This window comes from Jaculus jaculus, chromosome 10 (assembly GCF_020740685.1).
Source record: "Jaculus jaculus isolate mJacJac1 chromosome 10, mJacJac1.mat.Y.cur, whole genome shotgun sequence".
NCBI lineage: Eukaryota > Metazoa > Chordata > Mammalia > Rodentia > Dipodidae > Jaculus > Jaculus jaculus.
The window spans coordinates 88,751,686-88,774,918 of NC_059111.1; the positions used below are offsets into that span (position 1 = coordinate 88,751,686).

General features: G+C 50.5%; 2 protein-coding genes across 2 annotated transcripts in view; one reads left to right on the top strand and one right to left on the bottom strand.

Moving 5' to 3' along the window:
- The window catches only part of Snd1 (staphylococcal nuclease and tudor domain containing 1), a 485,819-nt gene that overhangs the window by 402,430 nt on the left and 60,156 nt on the right, over positions 1 to 23,233 (top strand). The gene's annotated exons all lie outside the window — the stretch shown is intronic.
- On the bottom strand, positions 18,376 to 21,216 carry Lrrc4 (leucine rich repeat containing 4). Its single transcript, XM_004658614.2, has 2 exons — positions 20,778 to 21,216; positions 18,376 to 20,598 (listed from the first exon to the last, which is right to left on the bottom strand). Exon 2 carries the CDS (start codon positions 20,496 to 20,498, stop codon positions 18,543 to 18,545), a length of 1,956 nt encoding a protein of 651 aa, XP_004658671.1. The 5' UTR covers positions 20,499 to 20,598; positions 20,778 to 21,216; the 3' UTR covers positions 18,376 to 18,542.

Sequence of the window (23,233 nt, forward strand, 5' to 3'; positions counted from 1 at the left end):
TAATTTTAGTGGTCACATGTGGCTAGCGACCACCATTTTTGGACAATGCATGACTCTTAGAACAATAAGAATTTGCAAAACAAACAAACAAACTCTGGAGATGTGAGGCCTGTATTACACTTCTCCTCCTGTACAAATCTGCCAGTGAATTGTCTCAGTGCTTACTCTTCATGCTCTGAACATAAGCTTCTGAACCCTTCAGTGTTAAGAAATGAGGAAGGGGTCAATGCTTGAATCAAATCAGCCTTGGCCTCACAGAGCTCAGACCAGCCATTTCCTGCTCTGCCAGACAGAAAATAGGGAGTAGCGTAACATCTGTAGTCTGCAGAATCGCCACTGTTCCCATAGCATATTGGTTTCTGAGTCTGACCCTTGTTCTTCTCAGAGCCTACAGGGGCTGCAGAGTTCCCAGGTCATCTAGGCAACTCTCCTGACATGCCTTTGGCACCTGAAGATACCTTTTCCTGTAGTTTTTTTTTTTTTTTTTTTTTTTGGTTTTTCGAGATAGGGTCTCACTCTAGCCCAGGCTGACCTGGAATTCACTATGGAGTCTCAGGGTGGCCTTGAACTCATGGCAATCCTTCTACCTCTGCCTCCCAAGTGCTGGGATTAAAGGCATGCGCCACCACACCCGGCTTCCTGTAGATTTTTTGACACCTGTTGAATGCTTAGGATGAATCCATTCACTGGGGTGGCATAGTGTAGTAGAGCAAAACGCTATATTTGTAATCAGAAATCCCCTATTTTCAAGTCCCAATTCCTCCATTTACCAATTCTGTGTCCTTCATAAAGTCATTTTACCTTCTTGAGGCTTCATCTTTCCCAGTAAAAATGAGGATTTTGGACAAAATGAGCTGTATATACTTGAGGATATAGAAAAGAGATCCAGAGAAAGAACTGGAAGCCTTATGCCCACCACCCCCCACAGTATCTCCCTTCCTGTGTCAACTTCCATTGAACACAATTCTTGCCTGAGCACTCCCCCACCAAGAGACTTCACCTGGATCTACTTACCACTGATACACGTCTGCAAGTTTCTGTCCGGCACCCCAGATACCTTGAGCCAAGCTGGCTGGCATTGCTGTCTGTTAGGGTACACATGCAAAACTGAGGGAAATCAAGAACAGTCCTGATTACTTTGAGTCATGCTCATGTATGTCATTTTGGCGCAGGCTTGGCTTATGCAGTGGATCCATGAGCACAAGAGGGTCTGGGAGTTACCTGCAATGTGTAGGTCTCTGTGTTGGTTCCGTGGCTGTTCTCCAATTCCCCTCCACCCAGCAGTAGCAAGTCATTGCTCCGGAGATTGTCCCTGGCCGCCCAGAGCCCCTGTGGAGCTGCCAACACTACACATCTCACAAAGGGCCCTGTAGCATCTCTAATTGAGGAGCTGGTGAGTGGACGCCTTCAGTGGAGGTATTTTTAGCCACAGTGATACAGCCTCATCCTTTTTCAGGATGTTTTGTTTAGTTACTTTCTTAAGTGAAATAAATAAGTAAAATTGAAGACTGTACTACTTATAACCCAGTGCTTATACCCAAGAAGTTTTGGCGTGCCACCTCACCACAACCTATGTAATTAATTCTCCCTAAGACCCAGGTGCTGAGGCTCAAATTTGCCAGAATATTAGGCCAGATAGACAGCATGTACTATTGTTGCAAGGAGAGCTGGAAATCGTGAGGAGAAATAATGCAGACCTGCCTAGTGTAGAGGTGCTGAGGGCTCTGTGTGCATTGTGGACAACTGGGAACCACCTTCCTTCCAGGCCACAAGGGTCTTTGATGGATCTGATACATCCAGCAAGTAGGCTTCCTCTCCTGAGCAGGAAGCAGCCAGGTAGTACAAGGGATTCTATTCTGTGACTTGCATTGTTTTTGATTTCCTCCTCTTCATCCTGTCTGTGACTCGTCATATTTTCCTTGGTTTCTTATTTCCAATTTTAATGTTTGTTTGTTTGTTTTTAAATATACAGTATGTTCTTAGGGGCTAGAGGACATTCACGATACTTGCTTCAGACCCCATAGCAGGTGCATGGGTTGGTCCAAGCAGTGGTTTGCCACCTTGATAGCACACAGGCATGGAACAGGAACGTGAAAGCTGCTCATGCTTGGGCTGTGCTCCAAATATTCTGGCTTTATCAAGCTCCAGCTTTTGATTTTAAGTTCCCCAGGTGTATTAGCTGATAGATACCAAGGGATAACTGTGTTAATTTATGGTAAGTGCAATAATGGCATTGTGGTTATGTCAGAAAATGACTACATATTTTAGAGTTGCATACCAAGGTGTGTAAAGCTGAAATGGTATCATGCCTAAGATATACTTTAAGACACTTCAACAGAGAAAAAGGAATGCATGGAATCAAGATGACAGTCTGGTAGCCATTGAATCTACGTATGTGTATATGAGAGTTCATTACTTTCTGTTTTCAGTGTTGGAAATTTTTCTTATCAGGAAAGTCTTTGTATAATAAAATGTTTTTAACATTTTTTAAAGGTCCCCAAGTGATTCTGATAGGCATTTAAGGTTAAGAACCACTGGCTTAGGTGGTTAAACTTGGATCTGCATACTTAATGATTGGCTCCAACTTTACTTTTTATATGGCTTTGGATAAGTATCTACATGAACTTGATCTCTCCTGCTAGTTCCCATGACCACTGTACACTGTAGGGACAAGACAGACACCAAGAACAAGTTAGACCTGCACTCGAGTGGAATTCAGAAGTGGCCATCTAGGCAGCTGTATATCTCTGTCTCCCACATGCATGCTAACCATCCCCGAGAGCTGCTGTGCCTTGGGGTTTACCTGCCTTGTCCCTGCCAATGCTCTATGCCCCTTCCTGAGGACTTCGGGCCACACCAGGGAAGGCAAAGGTGGTTGCAGCTGCATCGTGATACATGCTCCAGGAGGCTTCGTCTCCTTGGAGCAGTCAGCACATTACCAACTGGGATTTGGCTACAGCTGGGGTAGGAGGGCTGAAAATTGTACCCTCACCTCCATTCCCAGGACTTCACATGCTCTCAGCTCTGAGTACATGTGGGAAGGGAGGCTCCTTCGTGTCCTCAATGCTCTTCCAACTCCCAAGTGCTATGTGTTCTGGCTATTTAGCAGACGAAGCCTACAGCAGCTCGCCGCAGCCAAATTAAATGGAGTGCTGGGGCTCAGACTGGAAGCTTCCATTCTATATTGATACCACAGCCTTGATTAGGACCCCGCTTCATTCACAGGCAAGCTGCTGTCTTTATTCTGGGGGCTTTGTGACCTATACCAAACACTAAGTTAATCTGTGTGCTGCATAAAGGCACTGAAGTAGAACACTGTCCAGGCCATTTACCAGCCTGGAATAAACACAGTTTCACCAGATTATTTCCTGAGACCGAGGCTGCCTAGTCTCCAGGTTCTGGGCCGGTCCCAAGATGGTCCTTGCAGTAGATGCTAGTCTGAGTGGTGCACAGGCACCCCTCCGCCCCACCCATCTTCTGTACAGGACCACCAGCATCTCTGGCTTCGTCACAGGGTTAGAGTCAGTCATGGCTCTTAACTGTTCATTGCCTATGTTCACAATCTGAACTGGGAAAGTTTTCTCAGCCCACTCCTAAAGCAAGTAGACTCAGCAATTACACTACAAACCCCCAGCCCCTCCATAGAGCCTTCACCGCACTGCCTCATGGGACTCTTTGGAAAGAAGGGAGTAGAGGCTTTCTGTGATTCTGACCTGTTGGTATAAGCGCATATCCCTGCCTTACACACACCTCTGCTGTCATCACTCTCGGCTAAGCTGTCCCTGTTGTGCTGAGCCCCTGGTCACCATGCTAGCTCCAAACATACAGTCACATGAGTAAGCCGAGGAAGGTAGGCTAACACTAGGAGTGCAGTTGTCTTCACACTTAACCATTAGCCTTTCGTTGATTTGGATGCATGAACCTAAACACCAGGCAATGTTCAGCCTATCTGCCTCACTGTGGCTGACTGTTAAAGGGGAGTGTGGCTGTCACGGCTAGAGAGAAGTAAGTGATTTGGTATTCCAAGGTCCCAGCCACCTGTCCTTTCTTGATCTGGCCTCAGAGGAAGATGGAGGTGGGTTTGTCGGAGGGATTTCCCTTGTTTCCTGGGGTAGGCATTCATTGACACCTGCTCATCTCTCTTGAATGACAAAGCCTGAGCCTGAAGGAAAGCTCTAGGTAGTAGCTCAGTTTGAGCTAGAACCATGAACATGTGCTCCTGGAGCTAGGAGAGGGAGAGTAGCACTGGCTTGCCTTCCATTCAAGTGTAGAGCAGAGGTTTCCAGTCCCCTGGGTAAATTTTAATGTATTCAAGTCCTGTTGCTACCCCCTAAACATTGCAGAGTGACCCAGAACCTGAACCCTAACGCCTATCAGTTCCCTTGTGCAGCTGATACACTCCTGGGAGAGGGAAGCATTGTTTTAAGAGTCACTAGAAGGAATCGGAGTGGTACCTGCACTCCCTGAATAACCCTGCTGCCAGCTCCCTTCCCACAAAGAGCAGAGCACCCTGTTTTCCCACCTAAGGTAATGCTGTGGCAGATCTCCTATACTGTGTACTTGGTGGTAGGGCACACACACACACACACACACACACACACACACACACACACACACACACACCAGAGCTGACAGTGGAGAGGAAATGGTTATATCTGAGGACAAGAGCTCAATTTTGTTTTGGGAGTGGGAGGTGCAGATGGGAAAGAACCATCCAGAGCTGAGTCTGTAGTTTTCAGAATGACAGTTGTCCTTTCTAGCTCAGGGAATTCTCGTCTGCATCCAACTGCTAGTTCCCAAGCCTCACTTCCCACCCTTCCATAGCAGAAGAACGTGCCTCTGCGTGAGAGGCAAGGCCAGGCCCCAGTTGAAGTCCCAGACAGCTTCCTACCCTCCCTCTATATCTTGTCAGATATTTCAAGCTTTAAGTCCTCATTTGTGCTCTGCCTACTTGGCTGGCTGTTCTTGCACTTGAGCGGCTTGTTTGCCTGGACAGGTCCAAGCTGTCTGAGCCATCAGCAGCTGCACCTCCTCCCTCGCGCCTTCTGTCTGAGCCAACCTTGATTCACAGTAGTGCAGATGGCCCCAGCCATACCCAGCAACGTCTGCCACTCCCATCCTCTCTCCTGCCCTGCTTTCTTGAGCTGAGGGACTGGCTGGGCCAGGCCTGGTCTGCAGGTCAACCTCGACCAAGATGAAGACCGCTCACTCTTGGTTCATGTCCTGGCACATTACCCCAGCGGACAGGGACAGGACGAGGTTTAAGTTCATACTGTACAGGGAACACTGCAAATGGCCTTTAGCAGCACCCACTGTTTCCTAAGTATTCCTGGGAACTAAGAGAGAATCAGAGGAAGTGTAGATACCAGAAACTACCTTTCTCTCTTTTCCTCCCTCTTCCTTTCATTACAGATTTGGGCAACTTTCCAAAACACTGTTCCTTATTTTCTCAGTCCAGTTTAATGTGCTAAAGGTAGTCCCCAGTGGTAGCCCATTGTAATCAATTAGTTTCCCTTCTCCTTGTCCCTTCCTAACAGAAATGAAGTGAGTGATGAATGAGAAGGAGGTATGGGTGACCTTTTACAGAGGAAGAAACAGAGCAGCAGGCTCAGGACACCCGGGTTTCCCCAGGGTGGCTCACTGCTGGGCCACAGCACTGCCAAAGCTGCACAGGGGTCCCATGCAGGCCCTACACTCCTGCAGCAGCCTCCTGAATGGAAAGAAGCCAGTGGCAGCGTTTTGCCCTGGAAAACTCTTCAGTCCCCAGCTGCTTAAATGGGAAGAAACATAAACCCCCAAGGCAAATCTTTCCTGGAGGGATGGCTTAGCAGTTAAGGCATTTGCCTGCAATACCAAAGAACCCAGGTTCAATTTCCCAGGACCCACATTAGCCAGATGCACAAGGGGGGCACAAACATCTGGAGTTTGTTTGCAGTGGCTGTAGGCCCTAGTGTACCCATTCTGTCTCTCTCTCTCTGTCAAATAAATAAATTTTTTTTTAAAAAATATTACAGTTGCGATATCTACTGTGTAGACCTTGGTGTGTTTACTTTAGGATAATGATAGTTTCAGTCACTGGTAATGATCAGCTGCATCCAAGACCAACAGCATCTTGACTAAGGATGACAGAGGCTCAAAGAGGCATCTGCCTCTATCCCTAGAATCTGAGGCCAGTTACTTGGTAATCTCTCTCAGTCTAACTGGGCGTGAACTATGTCTGTGGCACAGAATTAAAGAGGCCTGGTTGCACTGAATTGTCATGGTTACCTACAGCCTAGAACTGGGATCTGCACTCTTTTATCTCATTTGTTACATAGGAAATATCCTTAGTCAGACTAGAACTCCCAGGATAATGCCACACGGTAGATCGGGCCCATGTTCTGTGTGACTACCCAGCCTCCTTTGATTAGAATTTTATGTCACTTTCTCTGCCTGTTACAATAGTTACTTAACCTTTTAACCACAGGCAGCATACTGTATTGGATCTATTCTCTGCATGTCTGACTAAATTTTGTACTTTTGATTTTGATTCAGAAAGTCTAGTCATGTGGAAATGCTGGCCTGTGAATAACCACAGACATAGTCCAGGTCGCTGAGGTGGGTCACAAAGACCTGAATTGACAATATTGGTCACAGTCCTGAAAGGAAGCATCAGATTCACAGCCAAAACCTTAAGTCGGCAGCAACATGTGGCAGACAGTGCATCCCGCCCAGGCTTCCATCTCAGAGAAGGGCGGCTGATCAGGGTCACTACCTTCTGCGGGTTCAATCTTAGAGAGTTGGGAGGGTCTGCCCCCATTCTCATGTGGAATCCCTGCAAACCTTCCTAGAGAGGAACCCCCAGAGCTGTGCCCTCCAGGTGTCTCACTAATGCCAGGATGCCCCTCACTGGAGAGGAGTGGTGAGAACAACAGCTGATCATCCCAGTAGATCTTTTCCTGGTGGCCCATTTCAAAGACACTGTCTTCCCTCACCCCTCCCCATCCCCCCCCCCCCCCCCCCCCCCCGCGTCCCACTGCTACACCAGGAAATTTCAGACATGAGGCGCAGCTCTGTTTTCTCTAGAGGAAAGTCAGAAAAGATTCCCTGGCTACTTCGTGAGTCTTGGCTGCAGATAGAAAAGCCAGCCCGAGGTCCTGTGTGTGCTATTCCCCGTTCCACAGATTTCATCACAGGCCAGTTCCCACCAGCAGAGGGAAGCCCGTGTCCAGCCGCAGTGGCAGCTCTCCCCAGGGCAATTTCCTTGCAGGCATGGTAAGGTGGAGCAGCAAGGTGAAACGTGAGGAGGGAAATGAAAGAACCTTATTAGGGTTGACAGGCTTAGCTCCGCCAACCCTTGTTCTGGTGGGTCATTTCCACACGTTCATGCTTCCATTGCTCCCAGCCTGCCTTGGCTGTTTGTCCTCTGCACACAGTGGCACTCGTGCGGGGGGGCGGGGGTAGGAATTCTGCTTTACTCTGGCACCAGACAGGAAGTCTGTATCCAGCATGGCCCTGCCAGTAGGTAACTGGTGAAGCAGCGCTGTGAGAGTCGCCCAGGAGACCCCTCCGCCTCCTGCCAAGCGAGACGGGTGTGCCGGTGCGCTCCTGAATCGTACTTCCTTGCAGCTCTGTGCCCTTCCCCTGTGCAGCACGGGCACGCTGCCCTACGGGAAAGTCCTAAGTGCCCGCAGGAGAGGCGTCTGAGGAGATGCGAGCTGATGCTGGAAGGGGGAGTGCTGTTCGGTCGCCTTCTAAGTGGAAAGGTGGAAGGAAGAGCTGATGGGACCCAGGCTGCATTGTTGACTGTCACAGTGCAGCAATAGGGGCCGGCTAACTAGGACCAGCCCTGGGCACTGCCAGCCTCTTCCAGCTGCTGACAGCCCAGCACAGAGAAACATACACTGTGTGCACAGATGGGTTTGCATATCAGCATGAGCCCATTGTTAGCCCTTGCCCGGGAAGGGCAGTCCACAACACAGTAATTTAATTAAATTTGCCTCCCTTCATGGCCCACATATTTGAAGAGGTTTGGGGGGGAATGAATCTGGCTAAAGAACATTATCCTGCCGCTCTGGCACTGACCCAGAGCTGAGGCACAGTACTATAAAAGGTCTTGCTGTCCTGAATATGGCCCAGGGCATCTGTCTGCACTGCATGCTCTCTGGCCAGGCTACCTGCTGGCACATCTGGCAAGGCAGCCGCTGGAAGCAGTCCCTCTCCATCATAGGGAAGCCACCAGGACCAAAGTAAGGGGACTCTCCCTAGCCCCTACTCAAGACCTGCTGGCAACAGCATCAGCAATAACTAGAGCCACACCATTAGCTCTCACCACATTCCAGCGTGTTAGAATAGCCATGTGCTCCCTACCCTCCACTGACGCTGCACTCTCTAACAGCCCTCACTACAAAAGTGTTAGACTGGGTACATGCTTATGTATCTCTGCTCTGGAAATATGTATCTAGGGAACCAGAAATGGTTCCCCTCCCTTCCAAAAAACCTTATTCTCCTTTCATAACTCAAGTTTTTAATCCATTTAATCCATTATGCCTGCATTAAGCCCACATCCCAAAAAGACCTGCAGCTACCTCCCACCCAATCAACCAGCGATTCTCTCACATAGTTTTTTAGCCTGTCAGGAAGCCCAGGCTTTTTAGTGTCCATCTCCTCAGTGCAGTGCTCTCTCTGCCCATCATAGGGAATCCTGTCTTCTATCGCCATCTTCTCATCTCTCTGCCTTTCTGCCCTAGGTCAGGTGTAGCAGGCCTGCTAGAAGAGAGCACTGTCTTTGGTTGTCTTCCCATCGCCCCACCAAGAACACAGCCTCCTGGCTGGCTAATCCCTCTGTGTAATCAGAGCAGTTCCTCCAAGAGAAAGGGAATTCTTTGGCACAGTTAGTCTCAACGCCGCCATAACACAGGCTGTTGCTTAGGAGTGGGAATCATTAGAGTCAGGCCATTATTGGAGGGGACTGGTCTCTAGGGGAACTAGCAGAAATTACCACTCCTTAATAGATAGGAACTCATTTGCTTGAAGCCCTCCGCCTTCTTCTTTATTTCTCCACCTCCCTTATCTTACCAGCTTTGAAGTGGAAAAGAGAGGTAACTCCACCCCATCCAAGACAGCAAAAGTCTGTTAAATTACCTTGCTTAAGAGAGAACCTTTGCTGAAAGTGGCTCTTGTTTTAGAATGTTTCTAATGGGACTTAACTTGAAGCCATCGTGAAGGTGGCACATTGTAATTAAATATATGTGATAAAATTATAGCCAGGGCCACTTTGTTTCCCAGGAGAGGATTTACTGTGATGAGAGGAAGAGAAGGCAGTGTGCGAGCTTTTCCTTGGCCCACGTTTCAGAGTAGACCCTGGAACTAGCATGGCCTGTCCTGAGGATCCCCCGCTACCCAGCGCCAGGAAGGTGGGGGAGGAGGGCAGGACTCCACATTGCTCTGTTTCTCTAGTAGTCTTCATGACCTTGAAGACGTCTAGTGTAGTTTACGTTCCCTGCACAGGCCAGGTATTACCTTGTGGTCCCACATAGGACTTCTTTTTTTTTTTTTTTTTAATTTATTTAAGAGCGACAGACACAGAGAAAAAGGCAGATAGAGGGAGAGAGAGAATGGGCACGCCAGGGTTTCCAGCCTCTGCAAACGAACTCCAGACGCGTGCGCCCCCTTGTGCATCTGGCTAACGTGGGACCTGGGGAACCGGGCCTCGAACCGGGGTCCTTAGGCTTCACAGGCAAGCGCTTAACTGCTAAGCCATCTCTCCAGCCCACCACAGAGGACTTCTTAAGCAACCAAAACGCCTCGATTAGTTCTGCCACTGAGCCCTCCTGCCCTGGAGCACAGCTGCAGAGAGGAAAAGACACCTGATTTCCCAGCTCCAGCTACATGGGTGAAATCTTGAGTGGGCACCTCTGTCTCAGAGAGCTAAGCACAAGTTAAACTACTGATGGGAAAGGCCTTCCCCTTCTCTCTGCTCCTCTGGAAAGGAACTATTAGGGACTCTGAGAACTGTGAACTCCAGGGGTCACCAATCCCTTTGCTATGTCTGCACATGGCACCCCTGGAGTTGCATGTCATGTGACCTTGCTGACATGACCAGAGACCTGGTCTGCACCACTAGCTACACGACACTGAACCTGAAGGCTGTGCTTGGCTGTGTCCACATCCCGGAAACTAGAAGCCATGAGCTTACACTCTTAGTATATCCCATCAGCCTTTATAAAAATACTCATGATATGAAGGTGCCCTCGGGTGGACATGATTCCACTGAGTGGATGTAGACTTGAATAGAGGCAGGAAGAGGGGTAGAAGGAAGGGAGAGTATGTAGCAGGCAGAGTGGACTGAAACCAGAAGGGCTCGTAGTGGGTGGACACTTTGGTCTGGCCGTGTTTGTACTTCTCCAGTCCTCAGAACCCATTTCTGATGTTTGCACACAACGCACTTAGCATAGTCACATCTCTCCTGCGAGAAATAGTGAAATGTAAATGCGCTTTGAGGTCAGTCTTGCTCTGTCTCCTAGGTACCTTTTCCTCATTTCTGATAGGAAAAGTAATCTTCCTTTCTCCCTGGGCTTTGCTTCTCCTCCCTCTTTATCCTTACTCCAGCCTCCCCCTCCTCGGTCTTAAAAAGATGAATTGGAAGAACATGCTGTCATGTCAGAAGGACACCATTGTCAATTCACACAGGCAGACACTAATAGGACAAAGTATTACCCGACTTCCTTTAAGTCCAGAAATTAAGTCGTCTTGGAATGGTAATAGATTATAACTTTCAACCACTGTGGCTGGCAGCCTGTTCCTGCAGTCTGAGGCCTCACTTCATTTCTGGGCTACTGTAAGGGGTGCACTGAGCCTACCTTACATCAGGGCCGCAGGGTCCAGTGAACTTACACTTGATTCCTGGCTGGAACTACCTCTGTGAAGAGCTGTAACTCATTCATTTCACCTGTTGGGAGGGGGCATCTGAGTAGGAGCAGCTGTCTGAATGGTCTTAATGAACCTGGATGAGTGGGTAGGTAAAGGAAGCCACAAGACACAAGATATAGCCTGAGGCCAGGAAACCAAACTTTGCCCAGGGAACAGTATGTGAAACCTTCTTAGTCCGCTTGCTGACTCATTGAGCAGGTAGAATGACTTATCAAGTGACTAAAACACCACCAACTCAGAAGCACAGGGACACCAGAACTGAGACCTTAAAGGAACTGTAAAGTGATTACAGGTTAAGGAGCTGCCTTGGAGAGGAACTAGCCTGTAAACTGATAGAAGTTTAAAGAGCCATCATTCTTGGGCAGAAGGACTATGCAGGATTTCCTACATCCTATCATGGCAGATGAGTGGACTCAAGTGGAGATTAGGAAAAAAAAAAAAAAAAACCTGGTAAAGGGGCTGGGGAGATGACTTAGTGGTTAAGGCACTTGCCTGCAAAGCCAAAGGACCCAGGTTCAATTCCCCAGGACCCACATAAGCCAGATGCACAAAGTGGCACATGTGTCTGGAGTTCATTTGCAGTGCCTAAAGGCCCTGGCGTGCCCATTCTTCCTCCCCCCCCCCTCAAATAAGTAAAAAAATTTTTTAAAGAGAGAGAAAGAACACCTGATACAGCTAATTGCAAGGTGCTTTTTATTAGTGGGACTGTAAGAAGGCAGGTGGAAACAAGCAAATCAGAGACTGTTCTTTCGGTATGCTGTAACTGATTGGAACATGAGTAATTGCTCTAGTATTGTCACAGGATGCACAGTGAGTGAACTTGAAAGGCAAGTGTTAACTTTGCTCCACCCGGCCTGATACCTGTTGCTAGGGTGGCCTCTTGTCTCAGTGCTTTCCCACTGCATGATCCAAGCACTTTTGAGGTGTCGCCATTCTCTCACATGCTCACTTGCTTTGACAAGATAGCTTCTCCTGGGATATCCCCACAGGCCTACCCTATCTCTGACTGAATGTCCATGCACACTGAACTCAGTCATAATAATTTCTGTGGATAAGCATGATTTCTATTACACCTTCCCTCTGGAATAGCACTCTTGTTAGGAATAAACGGTGAACACACTCTACTCTCCCCAGTGACTGTGCCTCAAAAACAAGGGAATAGGTTCTGGGCAGACCCAAAGAAGCTGTCAGAGTAGAGATTAGGGTACCGTCTGAGGGCTGGGGTGCTTTCCCCAGAGGTGGACAGCCTCCAGGAAAGGGAACAGGACTGTTGTGGGTAAGTTTGGTCCAAGTCCTGTCAGCAAAGTTGGCATGTACCAGAGAAAACCTGTGATCATCCTTAAGCCTAATTCTAGCCTCTCATTAGGAAAGCAAAATGCATTCTTTTTGTCCAGCCTCCCTTGGAAAGTTCATCTTCTTGTTTTTCTTCTTCTCTGTTCCATGCCATCAATTTCACAATAGCAGAAGTCTCCACTGTCCAGGGTCTTCCTTGCTAAGTCAGAAGAATCCCCCTGCCTTTCCTTCCTCTTCTTGGTTTTTTTTTTTTTTTTTTTTCTTTTTCTTTTTGGTTTTTCGAGGTAGGGTGTCACTCTAGCCCAGGCTGACCTGGAATTCACTATGGAGCCTCAGGGTGGCCTCGAACTCAAGGCGACCCTCCTACCTCTACCTCCCAAGTGCTGGGATTAAAGACATGCGCCACCACGCCCGGCTCTTCTTCTGTTTTAAAATATATTTTACTTATTTATTTGATAGAAAGAGGGGGAGAGAGAGAGAGAGAATGAGCACATACAGGTCTCCAGCCACTGCAAATGAACTCTAGATGCATGCACCACAATGTGCATCTGGCTTACATGGGTCCTGGAGAATCAAAGTGGGATCCTTTTGCTTTGCAGGCAAACACCTTAATCACTGAGCCATCTCTCCAGCCCTGGCTTTCCTTCTTCACTGCAATGCAGACCCTTGCCTGTGTCTCCCACATCGCCTCATTTTTCTCCCACTTGCTCAATGGTGCTTTTTTCTACTTTCTCCCCAAGCTCCCCAGTCCTGCTTGGAAGCCCCAGCAGTGCCTCACTAGACCTCCTCCTGCCATCTCCCCTCCACACCTCCAGGCCTGGTAAGGCTTCTTGATGAGGCAGGCTTTATTACTAACCTGAATAGTATTGCTTCAGCTGCCCATGACAGAGAACTAAACATAGATGGAGAAGGCTCTAGGAAGCTTGCCTGCTTGGAAAGGAACAAGGCTTCCTAGGTAGAAATGTCCTGTCGCAACCCTTGGTTTATATACCTGTGAGAAGAAACGCCTTTACAAAAATGTAATCTATTCAAATTTGGTATTAGAATATAAAAAAGTGTTCTAATCTAGTCTGGCCCAGACAGCCTTGGATCTCACTGTATAGTTCCATGCTGGCCTCGAACTCATGGCGATCCTCCTACCTCTGCCTGATCTTCCTACCTCTGCCTCCCGAGTGTTGGGATTAAAGGCATGCACCACCACGCCCGGCTGAAAATAATCTATTCTTGGACAGAGTGCTGTGGGCCCGCTGAAGAGTTAGGAGTAGAACATAGGACAAGGTTTTCAGGGAAGGCAAATAAGCCACCTGGCTCACATGGCTTAGGTTTGTGGACGCACTGTCACCAGTTTCTAGATAACTATTCTTCCCTTTGGAATAACGAGAACTAGACATGGATATAAATCAAGAATACAGGTAGACTGAGTGGTCTTGGGGTATGTGTATATGTGTATTCAAATAACTGCCAATATGTAGCACCAATTATACAATGGCAAGTGCCATGTTCTGTGAGATAGAGATATAAAATGTTCTGTCAGGTGCCATGCTAAATGTGAGGCATAGTTATAAAATGTTCAAATCTTACAGCCTGTGAAGTTATGAGGTAGATTTTTATATGGTCTGCATTTTACAGTTGGAAAAACTCAGTACTCGCCAGAGTCACTGGGCTGGGAAGCCATGGAGTTGGGATACAACCCAGGAAGACTGGCTCCAGTCTGCTTGCAAACATCGTGCTGCATTGCTGTGTGTGTACACACACAAGTGTGTGACTTACTTCCTAAAGCCCTTAACCCAGTCCAAAAAAGCAATTTACTTCATGTTAACTTAAAGCAAAGCAAAGAATCCACTGCCCAAACCATTGTCCCCCCTGCAGGGCAATGGGTGCTTTCTGAATGCATGGAGACAAGAGAGTTACTTTGAACCAAAAGCTGCCTTGGAGTTTAACTGAGGCAGGATTTAGAAATGGCGTGAATGGTGCCTGCATTAGCCGATGGCATGGAATGCTGAGTGCCAGCAGAGGAGATAAAATCAGACATATGTTTGGATATAAATGTTCTCTCTTCTTTCTCTTCTATAATTTTAAGCCCTTGCTGCTTTGTTCCAGTGAAATGGTGGAGCTTTAACTGAGGGCTCTGGCCCCTGAGGTAGAAGCCTCGAGTGAAAAAAGCCCACTTAGCTCTCTCCCAGTCTCTAGTCATCACCACTGAAGGAACCCAGAGGCCATGGACTTGGCCCTTTTCTCTGCCAACAATAGGAATTGTCTTGCAGGGACTATGCAAGTTGTTCCACCCAGCAAGTTGCTGGCCTCAATACATGTTAAATAGCCACAATAAAGCTAATGTCTGTAGGCCTTAGAAACTAGCCTGTCTACCTTCGTTGATAATAGGATGCCAGCAGCATTACACTGAGGGGTGATATGAGGCCCTGGCGCAGATTATAGAAGTGGCAACCACAGCATGGGGCTTACAGCAAAGGCTGCCTAGATACAGTAGATGGGAGGAACAAAGAGAACCCCCCCACCCCACCCCATCATTGTTGAGCCAAATAAGCAGACACAACTCATCTGTGGAGAATTTCTCTGGAAGGGACTTTAGGACTCTGTGAGTCCACTATGCTGCAAAGCTTTCCAGCCCATGGTTGGGAGGAAGCCAAGCTATCTTTCTTACTGGAATTACACCATCGTACCTACTTCACCCCTTTTCCTGTAGCTGTCACCCTGTGTGAGAGTCTGCAGTTTCTATCTGCCATTCAGCCTAAGAATCAGGAAGCTGTTGTGCACTCCTGAGCACCCGATCCTTTAGTGCACATATGGAGCTCCTGTTGTCAGAACTGTGGTCAGGCCTTACAGGGAAGTAGAGCTGGTTGTGACAGAAAGTGAACAGCTCTTTGTGGAAGAAGAGAACACAAAAGTATCTATAGGAATACAACTGTACATTGGTATTAAAAAAAAAAAAAAAAACATTCTTGATAGCCAATGAGAGCCTGAATGAGAAAGCACGCTGAGTTGGAAATCTAGAGCCCTTTTAGCCCTGCTTCTTCCACTAACCAGCAATGTGACCTTGGGCATGTCTTTTACTTTCTCTGGGGCTCAGTTTCCTTGACCATAAAATGTAAAAGGATTAGACTAAATGATTTTTCATAGCCCTAAACAGTTTCTATAATGAAAATTCTGTAGCTCCATGTACTCAGCTGCAGTCTTTACCTCCGATGTGTTGCTATAACTACCCCATGAAGAGCTCGCTACCAACCCACGTTCCATTCCCAGGTAACCACCCTTAGAGCTCGGCCAGAGCCACACTTTCAGGGCTCCTGGGGCTCTTTGGAAAATCTGTCCCAAGTGTCTGCTTAGAGAAGGATATGCCTGGCTTTATAGCAAGACAGTTATTGCTTCACATGTCCAAACAGTTCCAGGCCAGAGGGAAGGCCCACGGGGAATGGAGCTGCCCTTGCAACATCAGAGACTGCGCCTAGTAACGTCTTCTCAGCCTCCTCTGGTGCTTCCAGGTTCCTTCTAGATAGCACTTCTCCTTCAGCTTCTGAGACTTCAGCATGCTCATTTCCAGGACAAGTGCATTCCTTCTTAGGGTCCTTCCTATTCTCTGCCTCGGTCCTCAGACCTTTGTTTTAGCCACAGACCCTGTTATTGCAGTTACTGCATAATTCCCTGACCGCCCAGATAGCTGCCAAAAAAGAAGGGGTGTTAGGAAATTGGCTCCCCATCTTGTGCTGCTGAGGCAGCAACTTTCAAGCCCAGTGCCTTGGAATGTGTGTCCAGGAAGCTGTCCCCAGCAGCCTAGGTTGTATCGTTGTATCGTGTGGCACTAGAAGAGGGAGTCATTTCTCGCTTTTTCATCTGGTCCTAGCCAAGTCCCACCCTTTGCTCTGCTGCAGTTGTCTGTCTCTTTAGAAAGGGTGGAGTGGTAAAGGAAGGCTGAGGGAGCAGATCTTTGGTGTCTACATTTTAAGTGTGTACCCTTGCCACAGGCCCTGGTAGCCAGACTTGATCTATATACCCAGGAAGATTGACAGTTGGCCGTTTCTTAGCCAACTGCTGCAAAATGCTGCCTGCCTCTTTGCCTTCTCCGTGCCAGAGAGATCACACCCACTCAGTCCTCATTCTCTGCATTAGTATAAATACTAGCGCTGAAGAAACACGAGGTCTCCGTTCATGGAGCCTCCCTGGAAGTCATTACTCTGTGAGCCTCAAGAGACAGACCCCACCTCCACCAAGATACACTTGACTACCTAGCACTCAGAAAGCAGAAGCAACACTGCCTGTGGGAATTTGCAGCCAAACTACATTACTGCAGCCCTCTTAAATCCAGAACCCCCTGGGTCCTGGGGTTGAGCTTGGGCTGCCTGACCAGCAGCTTCTGCTGAAGTGGCATCTTACTTCTGGCCAGATCCCAGGAGCTGAGGCTGACCCATTTCCCCTGGTTTTCCAGGGCATGGGCAGTTTGGTTCTACCCCCAACAAAGTCAGGGACTAACACACTTAGCTTGTGGAAGATGCACTAGAGTTGGGGTGCATTTATTTAAGCTAAGGCAAGGTTTTTAACAGGTTAGCATTTTCCCATACTTAAAAAAAAATCAACATTGCCCCCCCCATTCATGCCTCTTCCCTCCCCCACCCCCTTTATTTCCTTAAATATAAATTACTTGTTTAATGCTTATAAGAATCTATAGGTTCAAGGTCTTACTCAATTTAACCCTTTGGGGACATTGAATTTAAAATCGAACAATATTTATTAAAATACAAAAATACACTTTTCTCACATTACAATCAGTGTTCTTTTTGTTGGCATTCCCCCCCCCCATACCACCCACTTCAAATCTGAACCCTTTTTTCTCTTAAAGCTGGAATAATAACTGAAAGAAGTTACATCATTAAATGGACCAGAATGACAGATTTCCCCCCACACACACGTACATACATACACACTCACACACACGTACACGCACCTTTTCTGGTAGGCCTGGGGGAGGGAAGCTTCCTCCCATGGCACCCCATTCAACAGGGCTTCATGCGGAGCTCACTCATGTGTTCATGCTTCTTGTTACAACTTCTGCTAGACCTGAGGATTTCACATCATTTTCTGTGAAACACCTGGTTGGCAGAGGCTTCTATACTCTTAGCTGAGCCTATGCCCTTTTTCTCTCTATTTTTCTTCTCTACTCATGTTCTGCCCCACTCCATCACCACAACCAGTTGGCATCAGCTGTAATAATCCCTAATGAATCAGCATTTAGAATAGTCACCAAATCCGAAGCATGAGAAAAGCTTTCACTCCCCCAAGCTCCCCTACTCCCCAGCCTCTCCTCCCTCTCTACCTTAAAACAAACAAAACCTTTTTGAAAAATCATAAAATGCCATCATTGTCTACAATCATTTGTCAGATACCCAGAACAACAGGTGGACATGGCACCATGCTAATTTATGGCCTCCTGTGAATCATTCTCTCTGCTGATGTTCTTGCCTCCTTCCTTGGTGCCGCACCCCCCTACCGGCCGCCGCCTCCTCCTGGGAAACCCTGAATAGACAGACACATGCCTTGCAGAGTGGGTTAAGCCCAACTGCAGGAATCTGGTGCAATGTGAAAGCATTTGAGAGCTACGCCAGCTCCCTTTCTTTTCAGCTTCTGACCTGAAGCACTGTCAGGGGGCACATGCGTGTATGTCCCAATGCACAAACCCAGAGGACTCGTGAACATGGACAAAGCAGCAGCCCCTTGAAGGATTCATTTGGATTTTGGTGGGTTGCCTATTTAAGATAACATTTTACAGATCTATCTTTCCCCTTTGCCTCTGAAGAAAAAAATTATTGCCTCTCAACATTTTGGCACAGTAGAAATTTGTGATGCTTTTATTTTTTTTGTATTTTTAAAAAATAAGATAGATCTGCAAAGACAGCTCTCAGCTTAAGAAAGATATCTGTAGAAATGGGTATTCCTATATCCTCTGAAGCATCTTCTTAAAAATAACAGATGCAGTCTGTCCTTCCTCCCCCTCAGCAGCCTGCACCCTGCCTCTTTAGGGGTGTTGGTTGTTGTTTTATCTTAGCAGTTTCCACCTTACGCCAGAAATCAAATCATTTAGCAAGTTGACTTGCAGCTTATACCCACAACATTCCCGATACCCCTCCCTCCCCCTTTAAATAGAACTTACAAGTTAGAAAATAGTTTTGTCTTGATTTTTTGTTTTTAAATTTTAATATAATCTTTTTAACCAGCCCATAGATTTAATATATAAGCATATACAAGAAAAAGTCTCTCCCCACTCTATACAAAAGTTGCTCTTTTTTGTGCATTCTATTGCATTTTGTAAGTTTTGGGGGGGAGGGGAGTCATATTTGAGTTTCCTGTACCTTGTCCTTGGTATGGGTCTGAATTATGTAAGGTTCAGAGATAGTAGTGACTGTGGGGTGCAGAGAGTTCCCCAAGCTGTTTTCTGTCCAGTGGGCCCCGTGTGCTGGTTTGTAGGTGTTGTAGTTAATGTGGTCATGTATTGTGGGCAGCACGACTGCCCCCTCACCTGATACACTGGACGGAGCTGCTGTTGCTGCTGCAGATGCTGCCGCGGGGATGTCTTCATCCACCTGGATGATCTCAACTGTCCGGGCAGCTGCGACTGTACTCCGCTGCTGGTGCCGCTTGCGAAGTTTGTAGAACACAATCAACATGGCGGCAGCCAGCAGAGTCACCGCTACAAAACAGCCAATGATGATCTTAGTGGTCTTCATGACTTCGTCCAGGCTGGTCTGCATCTTGTCAGAAGTGTCAGTCGCGGGTACTACCACCTGCTTGGGCACACGGGTGGTCTGAATGAGCACCGTGGTAGAGGTGGTATATGCGGGCTGGTAACCGGTGGACGTGGTAGGAACAGGCTTGTACTTCCGCGTCGTGTCCTCGGGCGAGATCTCCGTGGTCTCCACTGTTACTGTGGTGAAGAAGCTGAAGTTGGTGTTGAGCTCGGCCGAGCTCACATTGAGGTAGGCCGAGGCGTTGGAGTTGCCTGCCACATTGGTCACCATGCATGTGTACACTCCAGTGTCTATGAGCAGCACTTGGGAGAAGTTCAAGGTGCCATCATTGAGAACAGAAATCCGTGGGTGGCGGGAGGCGTGGCTGAGCACTGTCCCATTGGGCAGCAACCACTTCACAGAGGACATAGGGGGAGTCCGACACTTAAGTTCCGCCATCCGATCCTCAGTGATATTGAGGTCCCTGGGTGCATCCATGATGAAGGGGGCGGAGCACTGGAAGGACGCCTGGTCCACCTCCACCAGGTAACGGCCTCGCATGTGCATAGGAGCATGACAGCGGCCACAGCAGGTGGAATTAGTAGGTATATACTCCCGAAGCCACCAGGCAAGCCACAGAATGTCACAATCACAGTTCCAAGGATTGTGGTGTAGGTGCAACTCCACCAGGTACCTCAGTGGAGTGAAGAGGTCATGGGGCAAAGAAGAGAGGTTATTGTGGGCCAAGTTGAGTTCCACAAGGGAGGCCAGCCCGTCAAAAGCATTCCGCTCAATCAAGCTAACTTGCGAGTTCATGACCCACAGTTTCTTGAGGGAGCTTAGGCCATGGAAAGATCCAGGCCTGATTTCAGGAAAGTGGTTCCCTGACATCTCCAGCTCCTCCAGCCCCACCAGGGGGGTGAGGTTGGGCATGTCTTTAATGTTGCACATGCCCAAATTCAGGTACTTGAGGTTGAACAGCCCCTCAAAAGCCCCCTCAGAAATATATTCCAGCTTCTTAAGCTCCCCCAAGTCCAGACGCATGAGGGAGGGCACGCGGTTGAAGGCATAAGAGGGGATGCTTTCTATGGGGTTGTTGCGGAGCCAGAGTTCCCGAAGTTTGGACAGGTACTCAAAGGCCCCACTGGGAATGACAGTCAGCCAGTTGTCAAACAGCTCCAGGGTGTTGAGGCTGGCCAGACCATTGAAGGCCCCCACCTCAATCTGCCGGATGGAGTTCCTGCCCAGCTGCAGGACCTCCAGGTGATGGAGGTGTCGGAAGGTGTCGGCCTGGATCATCTGGATGTTGTTTTCCATGAGGTTGAGGTACCGGGTGTTGGAGGGAATACCCTGCGGGACCTCAGAGAGGCCCCTGCGGGTGCACACCACCTTGCTGAACTGGTTACTGCAGGAGCAGACGGAGGGGCAGTTCTGGGGCCCGGCTGAAGCGGCCGCAGCGAAGGCCGCACACAAAATCCACACTTGCGCCGTGAGGTAGACGACGGGGAGCAGGACGGCATTCCAGGTGTGGTGCACAGTTACCTGCCACAAGAGCTTCATGGTGTGGCACGTTCATAATTCACCATCGCCTGGGATTTTGGCTCGGAAAGGAGAACCAGCCCTACCCCGGCTTAAGTGCGCTAAGAGCTCCTCTTTCCATCTGGAGAAGGAGGTGGGGAGGGGGCGATTAGAGACGGAGCAGATCGGCCGCGGAGAAAAGCCCTGGCAAACTACAAAACGGCCCCTCATCCGCCAGCCCACCCTCCTGGCCAGCCCTCCGAAAGCTGGGACTTTCTCTCCCACCTTGCAACCATCCCCACCCAATTCGCTGTCACCTACCTTGGAAGGAAGGCAGCAAACAACTGGCGCGGTGTCCTTAAGCTTTCTCCACGGGAGCCGGGCACCCCGTCCCCATTCTGACTTCTTAGTTTTAATTAACAAAAGGGGGAAGTGGTGGGGGCGGGGAGGGCAGAGGGGAGGGGAGGGGAGTGGAGTGGAGGGGTGGGGGAGACAAAATGGCTTCTAGTAAATCCGGAGCCCGAGTCGGCGAAGCCGCGGAGTTGAGGCGCGCCAGGGAGAGCCAAGGCCCGGCGGGCTATGCAGGTGCATGCCCCCCCGCCAGCCCGAGGAGCGGCGCCACCAGCGCTTCCCGGCTTTGTCCTTGGACCCTGGCACCGGCTCGCTCCAGCCGCGGGGGAAGGTGCTTCATGGCCAAAGTGTGCCTCGGGCGCTCCCCGAGCCGCCGCCGGGGGTGAGGGTGCGGGGGCGCCCTGAAGCCGCCCAGGCCGCGCTCGCTGCCGCTGCTGCTGCTGCGCCCCGCTCTCCCCGCGTCGGCCGCTGCGAGCCGGTGGCCAGTGATTGCAGTCGTGAGCTCGCGGGGCGGCGAGAGTTAAGAGGTGTTACCGCTGCGCCTTCGCCCTCCCCAGACACACACCCCCTTTCTCCTCGCCTCTTCTCGGAAGGGTTAAAACGACGGAAACTGGGCTTAGTTCTCCAGCCCGCGGTCCGCAGGCGCGAGGAGCGGTAATCCGTCCTGCCCCGGAGGGCCCGCGGCGTGGACGCTCCGCCGGGTCCCGGAGCCGAGATGCGCGCGGCGCCCGCGGTGGCGCCCGTACCGCAGGCCCCTTTAGAGAGTCCGGGGGCGGGCGCGGGTCCGGCAGCGGCGGCCGCAGCCCCTGGCGACGCGCAAGCGCCCGCCGCCGCCCGCCACTGCCTGGCCACGGGCGCGCCGCGGGGCCCGGCTTTGTGCGGAGTGGGCGAGTTCGCGGCTGGGGCTCCCGGCGCCTTCAGTGGCTGAGCTACCCGCGAACTGCTGCGGCTGCAGCTCCAGCACTGGCGGCGGCGTGAGCAGCGGGGGTCGCAGCTGCGGGAAATGCTCGGCAGCCTGGGAGCATGGTCCCCGCTGGTTAGCGGCGGCGGCGGCGGCGGCAGCAACGGGGTCCCTGCGCTCGGCGCCCACCGTCTCCTCCTCGCGCCGGGCTCGCGGTGTTACAGGCAGCAGCCACGCAGACTGCTCTCTCATCCTTTTGTCCTTCAGTCAGAACGTGAATGTACTGCTGACGCATACTGTTCTGGGGAGAAGATTAGCGTGATGCAGTGCTCTGGTGTATGAACAGCGCTTCCCCTCCGCCGCCTGCCCTCCCGCGAGGGGTTAACGCCGCGCCTTCCGCGCCGCGCAGCCCCGACTCCGCGCCTCCGTCCGCGCGGGGCTGCCCGCCTGCCTACCTGCCTTCCTCCCTTCCTTCCTTCTTCCTCCTCTCTCCCCACCCCCCACCCCCCTCCCCGGCAGCTTCCTCCCCGCCCCCTCCGGACGAGGGGAGCGGGCCCCGCGAGCTAGCGGGGCGAGCGAGCCGGAGTGAGCGTCAAGTGAGGGGCCGCGCGCAAGTCGCAGGCGTTCGCAGCTATTTTGGTCCGATCGGAGCGAGCCGCTGGGTGGCCGCTGATAGGCTGGAGCGGCGCGGGGCTGCTGCGGGAGACTGCGCGGCCCCCACCCCGGCCCGCGCCGCGCCGCCTGGCACCCTCCGGCCCTGGGATGCTGGGCTCCCGGGCCAGCGACTCTTGGCGGGGCTGCTGCAGTTGGCCGGCCTCCCGCGCATCCCGCGTCATCTGCACCCCTGCCGAATGCTGACGGGGCGCCTAGCCGCGTAGCCCGGGCAGCCGAGCCGACTAGTACTCGGAGTTGGGATCTGCATGATGGTGGGTGGGGGCTTGGGGCCGTCGACCCGCGCGTCGGAAGACCGCGAGCGTGGGCTTCGCGATTGCCCCGGTGCGCGTCCTTCTTGCCCCCTCCCTCGCACACTGCGCCCCTCCTGGTCTCTAACTGGGGCTTTAAATGATAGTTTTCTTAATGAGGGTTGCGGGGGCGGGAAACAGTGGAAGGAGAGACCAAATTCAAGGAGCTGAGGGGAATGACAGCCTGGGAAGGGTTGAGGTGAACTCCCAGAGCCCATGGCGCAACCCACGGTTCATTCACCGGAGCTGGAGCTGCAGCCGTGGCTCCTTGTCCCCGCTTTCTCCCCGCTGTGCGCAGGGACAGGGCAGCGCCTGTGCCTTCTGCTTCTTGAGCTTCAGCAGCCTCGCTCTTCCTGGGACTCTCAAACTGCCTAGCAACCTACAGCTTGCTGCGAAGGGAGTTCCGACCCCCGTTTCTGCTTAAGGGCAAAAAAATGACACGCTAATGTAGAAGAGTAGGTCAGCAGCATTTTCCCACCCCCACCCCCCTCCTCTGCCTAGTGGAGGTGAAACAATCGTGGCTACGTCCTGGAACGTAGTGGAATATGGCATCAATCCTTTGC

Coding starts and splice junctions, on each gene's coding strand:
- Lrrc4 (XM_004658614.2), bottom strand. CDS start 20,498: ATGAAGCTCTTGTGGCAGGTAACTGTGCACCACACCTGGAATGCCGTC.